This window comes from Pituophis catenifer, unplaced genomic scaffold (assembly GCF_029215685.1).
Source record: "Pituophis catenifer annectens isolate HBS135680 unplaced genomic scaffold, rPitCat1.0.hap2 SCAF_7, whole genome shotgun sequence".
NCBI classification, from domain to species: domain Eukaryota; kingdom Metazoa; phylum Chordata; class Lepidosauria; order Squamata; family Colubridae; genus Pituophis; species Pituophis catenifer.
Genome location: NW_027256887.1, coordinates 84940564 through 84957436, shown reverse-complemented (window position 1 = coordinate 84957436; position 16873 = coordinate 84940564). Strand labels below are relative to the sequence as shown.

Here is a 16873-nt window from a genome sequence, read left to right as displayed (position 1 = left end):
ATCCAATTATGACATCTCTAATTCCCCAGCACTTGGTTGAATAACCAAGTTTTCAACAACTTTCTAAATATTAATTGTTGTGAGGATGCAAATCTAATTTATGTCACAGAGAGACTGGCCAAGCCAGAGGGAGGAGTCAAATGGGGAATTAGTCTGGAATCTCTTGTTGTGCTTTTAATGCTTGGTCCTCTGTTGTATTTTTTTTGGGGGGGGGGGAGGAGTGGTTTTCTTCCAGCAGTTGCTACTCCATTCATTCAAGAGCTCCCCTTGGGAGATGAACGAAAGGGTATCCTCATCACTTACACCACAGTGACAGTCGGGCTTCTGGTTAACTTAATTTCGGAGTCGTAGCACTTTGCTGAAACAGTAGGGGTCCTCCTGAGATACGAGGCACATGATTGAAGCTCACCTTCCTCTTCTGCTCCCCCCTTCTCGACTTCAACTATAAAACTATAAAATTACTTTTCCGCCTTTAATGGAGGCTTATTAGAATTCCACCATTCCTATCCTCCTGTAATGATGCTTCTAAATCATGTTCTCTCCACCACCACCTCCTCCTTCTCCTCCATCTTTTTTCTTCTTCCTCTCCTCCTCCTCTTCCATCTCTCCTCTTTTTATGTTCATCGTAATCTCATACTCTTCCCCTCCTCCTCCTTTTCCTCTTTTTCCTTCTCTTCCTCCTCTTTTCTTCAGCTCTCCTCCTTCTCCTCAATCTTCTCCTCCATCTCCTCTTCCTCTTTCATCTCTCCTCCTTTTCTTATGTTCATCATAGTCTCATACTCTTCCCCTCCTCCTCCTTTTCCTCTTTCTCCTTCTCTTCCTCCTCTTTTCTTCAACTCTCCTCCTTCTCCTCAATCTTCTCCTCCATCTCCTCCTCCTCTTTCATCTCTCCTCTTCTTCTTATGTTCATCGTAATCTCATACTCTTCCCCTTCTCCTCCTTTTCCTCTTTCTCCTTCTCTTCCTCCTCTTTTCTTCAGCTCTCCTCCTTCTCCTCAATCTTCTCCTCCATCTCCTCCCCCCCGATCATCTTCATTCTTTTTTAAAAAATATTTTTTATTGTTTTATATCATACATTCCATTTCTATGTTCTATGTTGATCAGTGTGTTCTCCAGGTGTCCATGGTGTTAACATACAAACATCATCATGGTCACTATAATCATATATATATATGAACAAATATACGGTGATATATAAACAAATATACAATAATATCGATCATCTTTACAACATGTACTATCTTCCATCAAAGTGTCGATTATAGAACCATCAAAATAATAGTTCATCTATTTTTCTTTCTCATATTTCATTCAATTCCACTCCCTTAGCCTCAGTGTCTGTCATTTAACCATTTGTAAAATAATTCCCATGTGGTAAAATAATCCGAATCTTCTTTTCCTTTAATTTCTTCATTCTTTTTGTATCTGGGAAAGCCCAGCAATTTCTGAAATCTTTTTTTATTTCTCTCCATAGGTTGTTGTTTCATAACGTTTTATACCAGAAAAGCGGCACTAGAAGCTCAGAATGCGCTGCACAATATTAAAACTTTACCTGGGGTGAGTATATACGCTTAGCTTATTTTTATTTCATGGAGACGGAGGGAAGGAGGGGAGCCAGCCAGGGTGGGGCAGAGAGAGGGGAGAGGAAAGAAATTGTTGCTTTTTGCAGGAAAACGCTGCTTAGTAGCTCTAAGTGCCCCAAATGGCTTTTGTCTTTGAGCAGAGGTTAATGACCTTGTGGCTGAAGGTAGGTGATCTCTGCCATCTGGTACCCAATGGTGATCTTTGAGGCTTCCATTTCCAGATGTACACCAGAGCAATAGTTCATTATAAGTGTGTGGTTGTTTTTTTAAGTGCCTTCCCAATTCCCAACAAATTGAGAGTGATCGTCCTCCACAGTTCCGTAAATCATTATCTGTACTAGACTGGCCTGCATAGGACCAGGGCAAGGGATGCTGGGAACTGTAATTGAACAACTGCTGGAGACCTACAAGGTCCCTTCCAGAGAAACAAAACAGGATGGGGGGGGAGGGAGGAGGCTGATTTTTTTTTTCTCTCCAATTTTTATTTATAAGTATAAACTAAACAGAACAATGAAACGTACAAAACATTAAAACATATAAACATCCATTTCAATACATGTCCAGTTTGTCGCAACTATAATATACATTTCTCTTTGTATTTTGACTCTTTTGGGGAAGGAGGAGGCTGATTTTATTGTGATGGAACATCAATCCATTCCTTCTTGGTGGTTTGAGTCCTAAAAGGAGTCGGGGGAAAAGCATCTTTTCTTCACTAGCTACTTCAGAGTTGGCACACCATCCTAGAATGCATTTGGTGGTGCACAGCTGATTGCGTAGTGGTAATTTTTGCCTTAGTATGTGATATGAACGCAACAATTGTGCTAGGTCAGGGGTGTCAACCTTGATTTCATTGAGGGACACATCAGGGTTATGTTTGACGTCGGAGGGTGGCGGGGTCATGGTGGACGTGGCCAGAGTGGACATGGTCATGGTGGACATTTGACACAGGCTCAAGACGCGCTTTTCCCCTTCTCTTCTCTTCTCTTCTCTTCTCTTCTCTTCTCTTCTCTTCTCTTCTCTTCTCTTCTCTTCTCTTCTTTCTTTCCACACTACTCCCCAGCCTTCAGAAGCACTCTGCTGGCCAAAAACGGGCCATGCGGAGGCCCTGAGAGGCCTACGCGTGGCCTGTTTTCGGAGGCCCCGTGAGGCCTGCGTGTGGCCTGTTTTTGGCTGGCATAGTGCTGCTGGAGGCCGGGGAGGCCAAAAAAGGGCTGCGCGGGGGCTGTACACAGCCCCCCTCCCTACGTGGCCCGTTTTGGCTGGCAGAGGCACCGCGTGCCTGTCCTTTGATATTTCCAGGTGGGCTCCGCGGACCAGATTTAAGTCTTGAGTTTGTTACCCCTGTTCTAGGTTGTTGCCAGTTTTGGTTTGGTAGGAACTAACCCACAAAAGTTGCCAAGTCTGGCCCACCCCTTGTCCCATTCTATGTGCGCCCCTGTTGCCAATTCACAGGCTTCCCAGTTGATTGACTGAAGACAAAAGCGGGTTTTTGGTTTACCCTCCCTGACGTCTGCACGCTGTGAAAAAGCACACGAGACCAATAAGGAATGTTTATCTAAATATCAGTTATATGAACAGATGAGTAAAAAAATTTTTCATCCCTGAAATGCTTCTGGGGAGCTCCTGGTAAACGAATGTTATCTTTTCTCCAAAACCAAGATAAACACAAAATATTCCTCCCTGAAATTCTCCACTCAGCACAAATGTTTCAGGTTGGAGTAATGTTTTTCTGCAGTCTCAGGTCCCTATTCTCAGTGACACCAAGAATCCATTATGATCTTCTTTAAGGGCAAAGAGGATTGAAATCTAATGTATATGTCAGGGTTCTGGATGCCCTAATTAAATCATGAGCCTCGAGCCAAGCTTCAAAAGAAATCCAGTTATTTATTAGGAGCTTCATGTCGGCACGTTCCAGGTGTAGCCAATTCTGACCCCACGTTTTTACGGCCCCAATCATGACCCTGTTTCCCCCCCTCCCCCCAGGGTGTGTCATCAATCACATTCGCCAAAAGAGCAATTTTGTGGGTTGTGGACATCACTCCTCTCTGGCGCTGTGGGTGACCCTGGGAGACAGCCTTGAGAGAGAGATGTCTGGAATGTGCTTTTGTTTTTGGCTGCTGTGCTGCTTCACCATTTTCCCATCCCCCTTGCCTATGGCAACTCGAGAGCAGGCCAGGGATGTTTTGCAAGTTGACAGTATAAATTCTAATAGAATTAATTTTCAGCCATTGATGCCGGAAAATGCCATTAGCAATCATCTTTCTTTTTCTTTTCTTTTTTCTTACTCTTTCCAAGCAAAATAATATGTGCTTTTGAGCACACAGGCCAAGTACAGTTTAGGTGCAATTAATAATTCTCAGCAGTAGCAGGTTGAACCATGGAGGCAGCCAGAAATATAGGAACTGCAGAAAATAAGAATAAGAAATGATAGTGACGCTGCTATGCCATTCGCAGGTGGGCAAGCAGGACAAGTCACATCATAATGAGAATCCTGCTCATGACACATCAGTTGTGTCATGCTAATTTTGATTTCATGGATCTCTTATCAGCTACAAATATCACCCTAGTGGTTAAGGCAACAGGCTGGAAACCAGGAGACTGTGAGTTCTAGTGCTACTTTAGCGCTCCATGGCTTAGGACCAAGATATATACGAGACCGCCTTCTGCCATCAACAACCTCCCACCGGCCAATATGCTCCCACAGAGAGGGGCTCCTAAGGGTGCCGTTGGCCAAACAATGCCGACTGGCGACACCCAGGGGGAGAGCCTTCTCTGTGGGGGCACCAGCCCTCTGGAATGAGCTCCCCCTAGAGCTCTGTCTTAGCCCTGACCTGCGTACTTTTCGCTGCGCCCTTAAGACCCTCCTGTTCCAGCAAGCCGGCCTGGCCTAATATGAATTTTATTATGGGTGTATGTGTGTTTTAAATTTGCGGGCCAATTTTATATATTGATTTTAATTTGGTTTTAAATTTTATAAATCTCTGTGTTTTAATATGGCTGTACACCGCCCTGAGTCCTTCGGGAGAAGGGCGGTATAGAAATATAATAAACTTGAAACTTGAAACTTGAAACTTTAGGCCTAAAACCAAGCTGGGTAACTTTGGAATCACCAGGAGACTGTGAATTCTAGTCCTGCCTTAGGCCTGACAGCCAGCTGGGTAACTTTGGGACAATCACCAGGAGACTGTGAATTCTAGTCCTGCCTTAGGCATGAAAGCCAGCTTGGGTGATTTTGGGCCAAAGACCAGGAGACTGTGAGTTCTAGTCCCGCCTTAGGCATGAAAGTCAACTAGAAGACTTTGGGCCAGTCACTCTCTCTCTCTCAGCCCAATTCACCTCACGGATTTGTTGTTGTGGGGAAAATTGGAGGAAGGAGTATTATATGTTCACTGCCATGAGTTATTGATAAAACTAATAAAAACGACATAAAAACAAACAACCCCCCCCCCGACGTTACACAGATCATGACATCATCATCATCAAAGTAGTGATGTGTCATTTGTACAGTGATGTCATCACGCCTTGTAGTGGCCACCTGTGGCTGGTGCCAGTTATTTGGTGCCTCTGAGCAATCCAGGAATAAAATCAAAATCAAATCCAAAAATTGGCTGAACCAAACAGAGGAGCTTTATTTATTCTTGGTCAGACCTAGGTGAAGGGAACATTTTTTCAGTGATTATTCCTTGCCTCTCCAAGGAACCAATCAAGAATTCCAGGTGAGGCAAGAATAATTCTGCTGGCTTTGGGGTCTTATGGAGTGAAAATGTAGGTTTTGCCTTTAGGATTAAATTCAGTAGAGGTTAAATCAAAATGGTGCTATTTCTCTTTATATAATCCTGGACTTTAAAAGCTTGTTGCAGCTAAATTGCTTAAAGAACTTAATTCTTCTTAATTGCCTATACGTATAGTTCTTGAAGGGATGCCGTGGCTCAGTGGCTAAGATGCTGAGCTTGTCGATCGAAAGGTTGGCAGTTCAGCGGTTCAAATCCCTAGCGCCGCGTAACAGGGTGAGCTCCCGTTACTTGTCCCAGTTTCTGCCAACCTAGCAGTTCGAAAGCACGTAAATAAATGCAAGTAGAAAAATAGGGACCACCTTTGGTGGGAAAGTAATAGCGTTCTATGCCCCTTTGGTGTTTAGTCATGCCGGCCACATGACCACAGAGATGCCTTCGGACAGCGCTGGCTCTTCTCTCCAAACAGCACAGAATCTTAGCTAAAGGTTCTCCAGAACCCCTGCGAACCCCCAGCAACCCACCCCTGGTTTAATATCCTTCTGGGCAGCAGGTTGATGATGGAAGGCTGCTTTGGAAAAGAGAGGCTCCCTTAAAGGGAAGATGAAAGCTTCCTGAATTTAGCACACGTAGGTTTTAAATGTATGCTAAAAAAACGTGACACAGCTTGTAATTTCACACATTTTCAGGCGCTGAGCTATATTTTGAACTGCGAATAGCAGCATAGGAGAAATCTTCTAATACCCCTCCTTTAATGCAGAAGTTGGGGGGGGGGGTAAGGTTTGGTATTAATCTAAATAAACATAAAGGAACACATTTCCTTCCTTGCTTTTAGTAGAATCAGTTGCTGCAGAGAGAGGGAGGGGAGAGAGAGAAAGAGGGAGAAAGAGAGAGAGAGAGAGCAATGGCTGCAACCAGCGTTACATTTCCTGATTTCCATGCATGGGGTCACCATTTCAATCCCTGATACTTCGAGAAGTAGGTAAAAGTCCTTGGTCTCCAGATCACAGTAGTGTTGGGAGAAATATCCATCTGGTTCACTTCCAATCCGGGAGTGAACTGCCAATAATCTTTTCTGCCGTCCTCACCACTCTCTGCATCGCCTTTCTGTCTGAAGCAGTAATGCTTACAAACCAGACACTAATGCAATACGACAGGATGCTCTCAATCCACCCCAAAACAGCTCCCCCCAGCCTACCATGGAGACCAGTAGATATAACCCAGAGGTGGGTTTCAGCAGGTTCTGACCAGTTCTGGAGAACCGGTAGTGGAAATTTTGAGTAGTTCAGAGAACCGGTAGTAAAAATTCTGACTGGCCGCGCCCCCATCTATTCTCTGCCTCCCAAGTCCCAGCTGATCGGAAGGAAATGGGGATTTTGTAGTATCCTTCCCCTGGAGTGAGGTGGGAATGGGGATTTTGCAGTATCCTTCCCCTGGAGTGAGGTGGGAATGGGGATTTTGCAGTATCCTTCCCCTGGAGTGAGGTGGGAATGGGGATTTTGCAGTATCCTTCCCCTGGAGTGAGGTGGGAATGGAGATTTTGCAGTATCCTTCCCCTGGAGTGGGATGGAAATGGGGATTTTGCAGTAACCTTCCCCTGGAGTGAGGTGGGAATGGAGATTTTACAGTATTCTTCCCCTGGAGTGGGATGGAAATGGGGATTTTGCAGTATCCTTCCCCTGGAGTGAGGTGGGAATGGAGATTTTACAGTATCCTTCCCCTGGAGTGGGATGGAAATGGGGATTTTGCAGTAACCTTCCCCTGGAGTGAGGTGGGGATGGAGATTTTACAGTATCCTTCCCCTGGAGTCAGGTGGGAATGGGGATTTTGCAGTATCCTTCCCCTGGAGTGAGGTGGGAATGGAGATTTTACAGTATCCTTCCCCGGAGTGGGATGGAAATGCGGATTTTGCAGTAACCTTCCCCTGGAGTGAGGTGGGAATGGAGATTTTACAGTATCCTTCCCCTGGAGTGGGATAGAAATGGGGATTTTGCAGTATCCTTCCCCTGGAGTGAGGTGGGAATGGGGATTTTGCAGTATCCTTCCCCTGACACGCCTACCAAGCCACATCCACAGAACCAATAGTAAAAAATTTTGAAACCCACCACTGCTTTGAGGGCCCCCCCCCCAGTCTTCATGACGGACACAGATGGAGCATCAGGGGTTCTGACATTTGGCCTCAGCAGCAACCTGTCAGGTTTGCATGGATCAGTTTGCTTTGCATTTGGAGAATACAGAATAACAAGAGTCGGAAGGGGCCTTGGAGGTCTTCTAGTCCAGCCCCCTGCTCGAGCAGGAGACCCTATACCATTTCAGACAAGTGGCTGTCCAGTCTCTTCTTAAAAACTTCCAGTGTTTGGAGCAATCTACAACTTCTGGAGGAAAGCCTTTCCATTGGTTAACTGTTCTCACCAGGGTGAATAAAAGTTGATGATTTTTTTTAAAAAAAAATTAAAATATCAGATTTAAAAAAAAAATCAGATTTTTTTTTATTTAAAATGGATTTTTTTAAAAAAAAAATTATCAAATTTATTTTAATAAAATGCTTTTGGAGTAAAAATCTTATCTAAAGATAGTTTTCTATTTAAAACACATTAATAATTTAGTTTATTCAGCATGAAATGGAGCTTAGTTAGGTAGCATGTTCTGCAATATTTACATTTTTGGTAAACTCATTCAAGGAATCCAAGCTCTGCAAGCTGAGATAACATGCACTGCATTGATGTATTCACACAATTTCACAGTAACCATGAGATAAGTCATAAAACAAACTTCAGGAAAATTCCTTTATCCTGTTCTTTTGCAAATCTATATACACTATAAACTCTATGATTGTTTGAAGAGAAATGCATCTGCATCACCAGGCTCTAAGTGTGAGGAGGAAGGGCAAGTAGTTAAAAATGAAAGCGAAACCTTCTAAGCAGCTTACAAATATAATATTAAAGAGCACCCGTCATTCCAGATCCATCCTGGCAATGCCTGTTAGCGGGCATCCACTCACCTGCTGCCCGCCACGTCCCTCATCTTGTTGTGTCACTGCCGCATCACCAGCCGTCCCATTCAAGTGAATGGGACTGTCGGTGAGTCAACAGCGGGTCAGAGGAGGAGCCGCCGCGGGACGGAGATGACAGTTGCTCTTTAAAAATGATGATTTCAATCGAGTTGAATTTAAATCAAGCCGTGATCAAGCCATGCAGCAGCTGCCAAAAAAGCCAACACAGTTCTAGGCTGCATAAACAGAGGGACAGAATCAAGATCACGTGGAGTGTTAATACCACTTTATAAGGCCTTGGTAAGGCCACACTTGGAATCCTGCATCCAGTTTTAGTCATCACGATGTAAAAAAGATGTGGAGACTCTAGAAAGAGTGCAGAGAAGAGCAACAAAGATGATTAGGGAACTGGAGGCTAAAACAAACGAAGAACGGTTGCAGGAACTGGTATGTCTAGTTTAATGAAATGAAGGACTAAGGAAGACATGAGAGCAGTGTTCCAATATCTCAGGGGTTGCCACAAAGAAGAGGGAGCGAAGCTATTCTCCAAAGCACCTGAAGGCAGGACAAGAAGCAATGGGTGGAAACTAATCAAGGAGAGAAGCAACTTAGAACTAAGGAAAAATTTCCTGACAGTGAGAACAATTCATCAGTGGAACAACTTGCCTCCAGAAGTTCTGAATGCTCCAACACTGGAAGTTTTTAAGAAGATGTTGGATAACCGTTTGTCTGAAGTGGCGTAGGGTTTCCTGCCTGAGCAGGGGGTTGGACTAGAAGACCTCCAAGGTCCCTTCCAATTCTTATATTATTATATCATATCATATCATATCATATCTTATTATATTATATCATATTATATCATATTATATCATATCATATCATATTATATTATATCATATCATATCATATATCATATCATATCATATCATATCATATCATATACCCTGTTTCCCCGAAAATAAGACATCCCCTGATAATAAGCCCAATCGGGCTTTTGAGTGCATGCACTAAAATAAGCCTCCCCCTGAAAATAAGCCCTCCCCAAAAATATTTAAAAGCAGAGCTGGAAATCAAGTAAGACGACAAGAGGAGCCCCATCTTGCTCCACGCACCCCAGGATAATAAGACCTCCCCAAAAATAAGGCCAAGCACTTATTTCGGGGTTTAAAAAAATATAAGACAGGGTCTTATTTTCAGGGAAACACAGGTATCATATCATATCATATCAAATCCACCTTGGTTCTCATGGTCGGGAAATTTGTCCTTAATTCTAGGTTGGAACGTGATCAATTTTGCGGGCACAATGGCAGACAACACTTTCTGTGTGCTTGGGGGTGGGGGGGAAATGGCTGGATCTTTTCCGCCATCTCATCCTCCAGCCTACTACAGCTTGTTCTTTTTAGCTTTGATAGCCTTGATCGCCAATTTGTGCCTTGGTTATATATTCCCTCTGCTCTCAATTTCTGAAGCTTCCCACAGCCTTTGTCTTTTTTTTTTATTTCCAACAGAAAAAAAACAAAACACCAGCAGCTTTTAACCCGATGCAAAAAAATCATTGGCGTCCTCTCTACTTCTTTTGAATTGGAGCCTTTTTAGTGGCCGTAGTTGCAAGGTTGCTAGGCATGAATGATTAATGCTAGGAGGAAATATTGCTTGGATGCCTTGCTGTTTGATTATAAGCCTTGGAATTAGTCAACATTTCCATAATTCTAAACCAATATACACCTGTTTTCCCACTGTGTTGTGAAGGCGCAACTTAATTTAACAGAAGCCCTGCTGTGATAAATCTCACATTAACCACAAAGCCGGTTCTGTAATTTAAAGTTGTAGCACCACCCTTGTAAGTAAATTGTTTTGTGGGTGTTTGTGTGTGCATGTGTGTGTGTGTATGTGTGGTAAAATTAATAAGGAGTTAATGATGCATCTTGCTTTTCCGGCTCTCAAAACTTTCAAACTCCCTCAAAAAAAATAATTAGACTCTTACATTATGCATCATAGCATAAAACCCCACCAGGTCCCTGTTTGAAAATGGGTTTGAGGTTAAAAGGAAAAAAAAAAGGACATACAAACTTTTTCCAGGCTGAGGATCGGCCTCTGCTATTGACAGCATGTTGAGGCTGAATTCCAAAAATGTTAGGGATTAGAACAAGGCAAAAATGGAATTTCTGAGAATTGTTATTTTATAAAAGCTTTTCCAAAAAAAAGAAGAAGAAGAAGAATGGCTCTGAGATTTAGGACTTTGGGGAGGTTATGCATCTCTTCATAACAACAACAATAACAGTAACAATAAAATCAGAAGTTGATGGAAAACAATGGATACACCATGGTGCATCTATTGGGGATTTGAAAAGTAAAGATGGTGGCTGCACCCATATGGTTAATGCCCTGACATTTCCTTCCTTCCTTCCTTCCTTCCTTCCTTCCTTCCTTCCTTCCTTCCTTCCTTCCTTCCTTCCTTCCTTTTCCTTCCCCAAGAAAATTATAACAACTCGACTTTTTAAATAGATATTTTTAAAAAATCTTGTGATACAGGCATTTCACCAAAAACATATATATTTAAAGCATACTGCACAAGAAGCAATCCATATTCACACATTATGTTTTAGCCCATTTATACGAGATTTGTCCTCTAGAGCTGTTCCTATTAGGTGTGGAAAGGCAATTGTTCTTTGGTTGTCGTGATTCTTGATCTTCACAAGAGCCATACTAAAGCCAATCGGGATAAATCTGAGCACCATCTTTCTATGAAAACTGGGATATTTTTGCCTTTCGATGGAAACTTTGCCCCTTCCTTCCTTCCTTCCTTCCTTCCTTCCTTCCTTCCTTCCTTCCTTCCTTCCTCCTTTCCTTTCCTTTCCTTTCCTTTCCTTTCCTTTCCTTTCCTTTCCTTTCCTTTCCTTTCCTTTCCTTCCCTTCCCTTCCCTTCCCTTCCCTTCCCTTCCCTTCCCTTCCCTTCCCTTCCCTACCCTTCCCTTCCCTCTTCTTTGTCAAAAATCCTTTGAGTCTTGCAACTTTAAAGTTCCATGGACACATATAATACATACTTAAAAATGATAGGGCTTCTTAGAGATTCTAAAAGTGATGCCGTGGCTAAGACACTGAACTTGTCGATCGAAAGGTCGGCAATTCAACGGTTCGAATCCCTAGTGCCGCGTAACGGGGTGAGCTCCCGTTACTTGTCCCAGCTTCTGCCAACCTAGCAGTTTGAAAGTATGTAAAAAAAATGCAAGTAGCAAAAGAGGGACCACCTTTGGTGGGAAGGGAATAGCGTTCGGTGCACCTTTGGCGTTGAGTCATGCCGGCCACATAACCACGGAGACATCTTCGGACAGCGCTGGCTCTTTGGCTTTGAAATGGAGATGAGCACCGTCCCCTAGAGTCGGGAACGACTACCACATATGTGCGAGGGGAACTTTACCTTTACCTTAAACATTCTGCCTATGGAGACCCCTACTAAGGTTAGTGGTTACTGATCAGGAAAAGGTCCCCAGGCTAAATGTTATGAAACTATTGGATTAAAGTACAACTGTTGTAAAAGACGCCAGATGCCATGCCATTCCATTAGAAAAGGAATTGAAAACAACACTGCTAGTGTGATAATACTTCCCCAGGAGAAGGGAATGGGAAACCACAACCGTATTGTTGCAAAGAAAATAGCAGTGAAGTGACTGCGATGTCGCCAGGACATCCCAGTTCAACTGGAGGGGAAAGTATACCTTCTCTTTAATTCTGTTAGCATTGAGGGAACCCTTGGCCAACGTTGATCATGAAAAGGCCAAGCAAGTTAGAGCAGCGTAATGCTTAGATGAAAGACCACAAAGTGGCTCAGAATTATAGGCTAGGTTGAAAGTTTTTTTTTTTTAAACCCAACATATTGAAATAAGACAATGACAAATGTCTTCCGTACTGTTGCCAGGAAAAAAGATATAGATGCTTCATAAAGCCATTGGAAGTAGAGCTTTATGAATACTGTGTTGCGGTTACCCTTGGAAAATGAATTTCGTTTTGAGTGTTGCCCCTCAAAAAGGAAATTGCAGAGCTGGGGAAAAAAAATTACAGTAATGATCTCAAAATGATTAAATAACCAGGTATGGTTCTTCCAAGAGTTACAGATCCAATATCTTAGGCTTTTTAAGATTAGGAAGAAAGAAAGAAAAAAAAAGATAGAAATAGCAAGGCAGGAAACAGACATCTTTCTGTCTCTCGTTTTATGCTGGAGATTTAGTTCAGCCAATAGAGCTGAAGAGTACAAGACCCAAAGCATCTTCTGTTAGGTATCTTCCAGACATGGACTTCAAGTACCAGAATCCTCCACTGCTTTTTCTGGTCACTCTAGGGATTGAATTCAACACATCTGGGAGGTAGATCAAGATCAAGTGAGGTACTAATACCACTCTATGAAGCCTTAGTAAGACCACACCTAGAATACTGCATCCAGTTTTGGTCACCACACTATAAAAAAGATGTTGAGACTCTAGAAAAAGTGCAGAGAAGAGCAACCAGGATGATTAGGGGACTGGAAGCTAAAACATACGATGAACGGTTGCAGGAACTGGGCATGGCTGGTCTAGTGAAGAGAAGGACCAGGGGAGACATGATAGCAGTCTTCCAATATTTGAGGGGCTGCCAAGGAGAGGAGGGGGTCAAGCTGTTTTCCAAAACACCTGAAGGCCAGACAAGGAATAATGGATGGAAACTGAACAAGCAGAGATTCAACCTGGAAATAAGGAGAAATTTTCTGACAGTGAGAACAATCAACCCATGGAACAGAAGTTGCCTTTGGAAGTTGTGGAAGCTTCATCACTGGAGGCTTTCAAGAAGAGATTGGACTGCCATTTGTCAGAAATGTTGTAGGGCGGGGGGGTTGGACTAGATGACCTACAAGACCCCTTCCAACTGTTAATCTGTATCTGTATTAGTCAGATTGGATGACACTAAAATAAAATAAAATGCTCCTTTAATAGAGCTTGGTAATTTCATACACATGACCAACAACCTGGCCAGATAAGTCAAATCCATGAAGGGGATGATGATCAAATGCTGATAATCTTGTGTGGATGAACCCAACAATTCTCATCAAGATTCGTGGTAGATTAGAATGTACCCAGCCAATAGTTTATTTTTGGTTGTCCACTCTGGTTCTACCTCAGTCTCCAAACTGGACTCTTCTGCTTCTTAGGTGATTCATGGTGGCTACCATTTAACCTGTCACCTGCCTTTAAACCCATGACGTCAATCCTCTCCCTGAGAAAGAGAGAGAAGGAAGTGATAAAATTGTGCCTCTCATTTAGCTGCAAGTATGATCTGAAAAGCCATTTATGTCCCTTTTTATTTAGAACTATTTTTTTTCTTCTATGCAAATCTGGACAGATTTAATCAACTGATTGATTAATTAACAAAAACACATGATTAATCAGCCAAAATGAATTTAATTAGATGGCTGCTGTTATTACCGTAATTATCCTCATCATTATTACTGTTTTTAGGAACTTCCTCTAGGAAGTTCAGATCTAGTGGTCTTCCATTCAGATACCAATCTGATCAGAATCATTAAATTAGTACACTGAGATTCTTCCTTCCTTCCTTCCTTCCTTCCTTCCTTCCTTCCTTCCTTCCTTCCTTCCTTCCTTCCTTCCCTCCCTCCCTCCCTCCCTCCCTCCCTCCCTCCCTCCTTCCTTCCTTCCCTTGAATTTGCAAGAGAAGGAAGGAAGGAAGGAAGGAAGGAAGGAAGGAAGGAAGGAAGGAAGGAAGGAAGGAAATCTCAGTATATTACTTCTGTCCAGTAAATTAAAATAGACATTTCTGTTTATGTTGGACCAAGTCTTTTTTTTTTTTAAGCTACATGGATTCCTCAGAGTAGTTAACACTGAGTTACCGTAAAATGATAATGGATATTAATACTTCACTTTTATGAGCTTACACAACCAAAAACCAAGTTTAATTTTCTGTTGAAATCTTTCACTTTAGATTTGGGTAGCGTCTTACAGATAAATTCTCATTTATTGCTGCAATTTGGGTGGTTGGTGACTACTAGATTCAAGATTTGTGGCTCCAGTGCTATTCTCAGTAAAGACTTTCCTATGTGAATTTCATTAAGGGTATAATAACTGAGATATATTGTGTTCAGAACGCTGTTTAAAACTACATCTGCAGAAAAGGGAAGGCGAAGGATCCTTGTAAAATATTAATAGCCTCTTTCAGATATCATCTACCAGCATTTTTAAAAAAATTCTTCCTTCCGCTTGTCCACTTCTACTTAATACACACATTCAGCTTTTATTAATAAAAATATCCTTGTTGGTTTTATTCAATAAATGTTAACACTAACTTGGGGAACCAGTGACTTTCCAGGGAACCTGTGTTAAGAATATTCCTGTCCCTGAGATATAGAGAAAGGAGTGATAAAATTTAAGAGGGAAGCAGGATTTTCCATGAACATCTATCATCATCATCATCTGTATGTAGATAGTTGAATTACACAGTCTGATAAGCATGGCAATAGCAATTACACATCATCAAGGAATTTGATGTCTAGTAGTTAGCATGAGCTAACTGGACTGGAAGTAAAATGGAAAACCTGTATCAGAGAGCGGTAGACTAAAACGACTAAGCTATTTTCATGAGACAGTTGGAATCTCATGATAGTCTTTTTAATACAACTGTTGCTTTAGGCCAGGGGTCTCCAATATTGGAAACTTTCAGACTTGTGGACTTCAACTCCCAGAATACTGGGAGCATTTCACCCCTGACTTAGACTCATATACTGCTTCACAGTGCTTTACAGCTCTCTCTAAGTAGTTTACAGAGTCAGCATATTGCCCCAAACCATCTGGGTCCTCATTTTAGCGACCTCGGAAGGATGGAAAGCTAAACTGATTCCCTGACTGAGTTTTCCCAGAATATTAAACCAATTTTGTTTAAATAATCCAGAATTGGCTGGATTTTTGCAATACACTAGACCTGATTTACAATGATGGGCTTCATCCAAAGGGGAGCCATTTCCCCCCAAAAAAACCCCAAATTATGACACACTCCCTCTAGCAGTCATAAAATCTTGCAACGTTGGCTGATCTCTTACAGCTAAGCAGAGTCCTACGTTGAATGGTTAGTGGATATGTCTACAGGTAGTCCTCGATTTACGACTACAATTGAGCCCAAAATGTCTGTTGCTATGCGAGACATTTGCTAAGTGAGTTTTGCCCCATTTTATGACCCTCCTTGCCTCAGTTATTAAGGGAATTACTGTGGTTGATAAATTAGTAACTTGGTTGTTTAAGCGAAATTGACTTTGCTTGTCAGAAGGTCGCAAAAGTTGATCACATGACCTCGGGACACAGCAACGGTCATAAGTATGAATCGGTTGCCAAGCGTCTGAATTTTGATCCCATGATCATGGGGATGCTTCAAAGGTCATAGCTGTGAAAAATGGTCACTAAGTGAACTGTTGTAAGTCGAGGACTATCTGTACTAGTTTACCAGAGCTGAGCTTGGCTCAAAGAAAAGTTACTTTAGTTGCGTAGTAGCAGCTGTGTGTGTTTCTTACACTTTTTACTATCGTGGTTGAGAACTAGTTGCCTTCATACAGAGGCCAGCGAGGATAGTTCAGCCTGCTGGACAGGAAATATTCTTTTCCCTCTTCATTCATGCTATTCCCATAGCAGCAGTCAAGCGTATTTCCTTCTGCCTATGCGGCATAAATTACAACTGCTAGTAAATGTATTCTTAACATCCCTTTGAAGTCTTTAAAAAGGCACAGAGCGTGTATGAATCAATCACTTCATCCTTATCGTTCGTCTCCTCCAGTTTATCCTGTATTGCACCAGCTCTAATTTTCATGCATTTCTCGTATAGCTGGGTTTTTTTCCTTCTTCTTCTCTTGGGAACGGCGGAATTCTAAAAATGTATAACATTCAGTCTGCAGAGTTCTTGGCTGCTGCAGACATCAGGTGATTTATTTATTTATTTTATTCAGGATGCTCAGAAGAAATGTATCTTGGGTTCATAGACCGCCTAACATTATTCTCAAGTAGAGGTATGGCAGATCAGAGAAACCAGGAAGGTTTTCCATGGGGTTAAGTTACCGTCGTTCCAAATTCTGGTTGAATATTAAAGGAAATATGGGATGTGGTGGCTCAGTGGCTAAGACGCTGAGCTTGTTGATTGAAAGGTTGGCAGTTCAGCGGTTCGAATCCCTAGTGCCGCATAACCGGGTGAGCTCCCGTTACTTGTCCCAGCTTCTGCCAAACTAGCAGTTCGAAAGCACGTTAAAAAAAATGCAAGTAGAAAAATAGGGACCACCTTTGGTGGGAAGGTAACAGCGTTCCGTGTGCCTTTGGCATTGAGTCATGCCAGCCATATGACCCCGGAGACATCTTCGGACAGCGCTGGCTCTTCGGCTTTGAAACAGAGATGAGCACCACCCCCTACAGGAACAACTAGCACATATGCATGAGGGGAACCTTTATCTTTACCTTTACCTATTAAGGGAAATAAACTTCCCAACAACAAGGGCTGTTGAATACAGGTAGTCCTCGACTTACAATCACAATTGAGCCGAAAATGTCTGTT

At 42.4% G+C, this 16873-nt stretch overlaps 1 protein-coding gene across 11 annotated transcripts in view; it reads left to right on the top strand.

Moving 5' to 3' along the window:
- CELF2 (CUGBP Elav-like family member 2) overlaps positions 1-16873 on the top strand; it is a 363207-nt gene that overhangs the window by 217877 nt on the left and 128457 nt on the right. For all 11 annotated transcript variants that reach the window (XM_070947540.1, XM_070947538.1, XM_070947536.1 and 8 more), the window contains exon 3: positions 1474-1556. In XM_070947540.1, coding sequence (XP_070803641.1) covers positions 1474-1556 — 83 coding nt within the window. The remainder of the gene's footprint in view (positions 1-1473; positions 1557-16873) is intronic.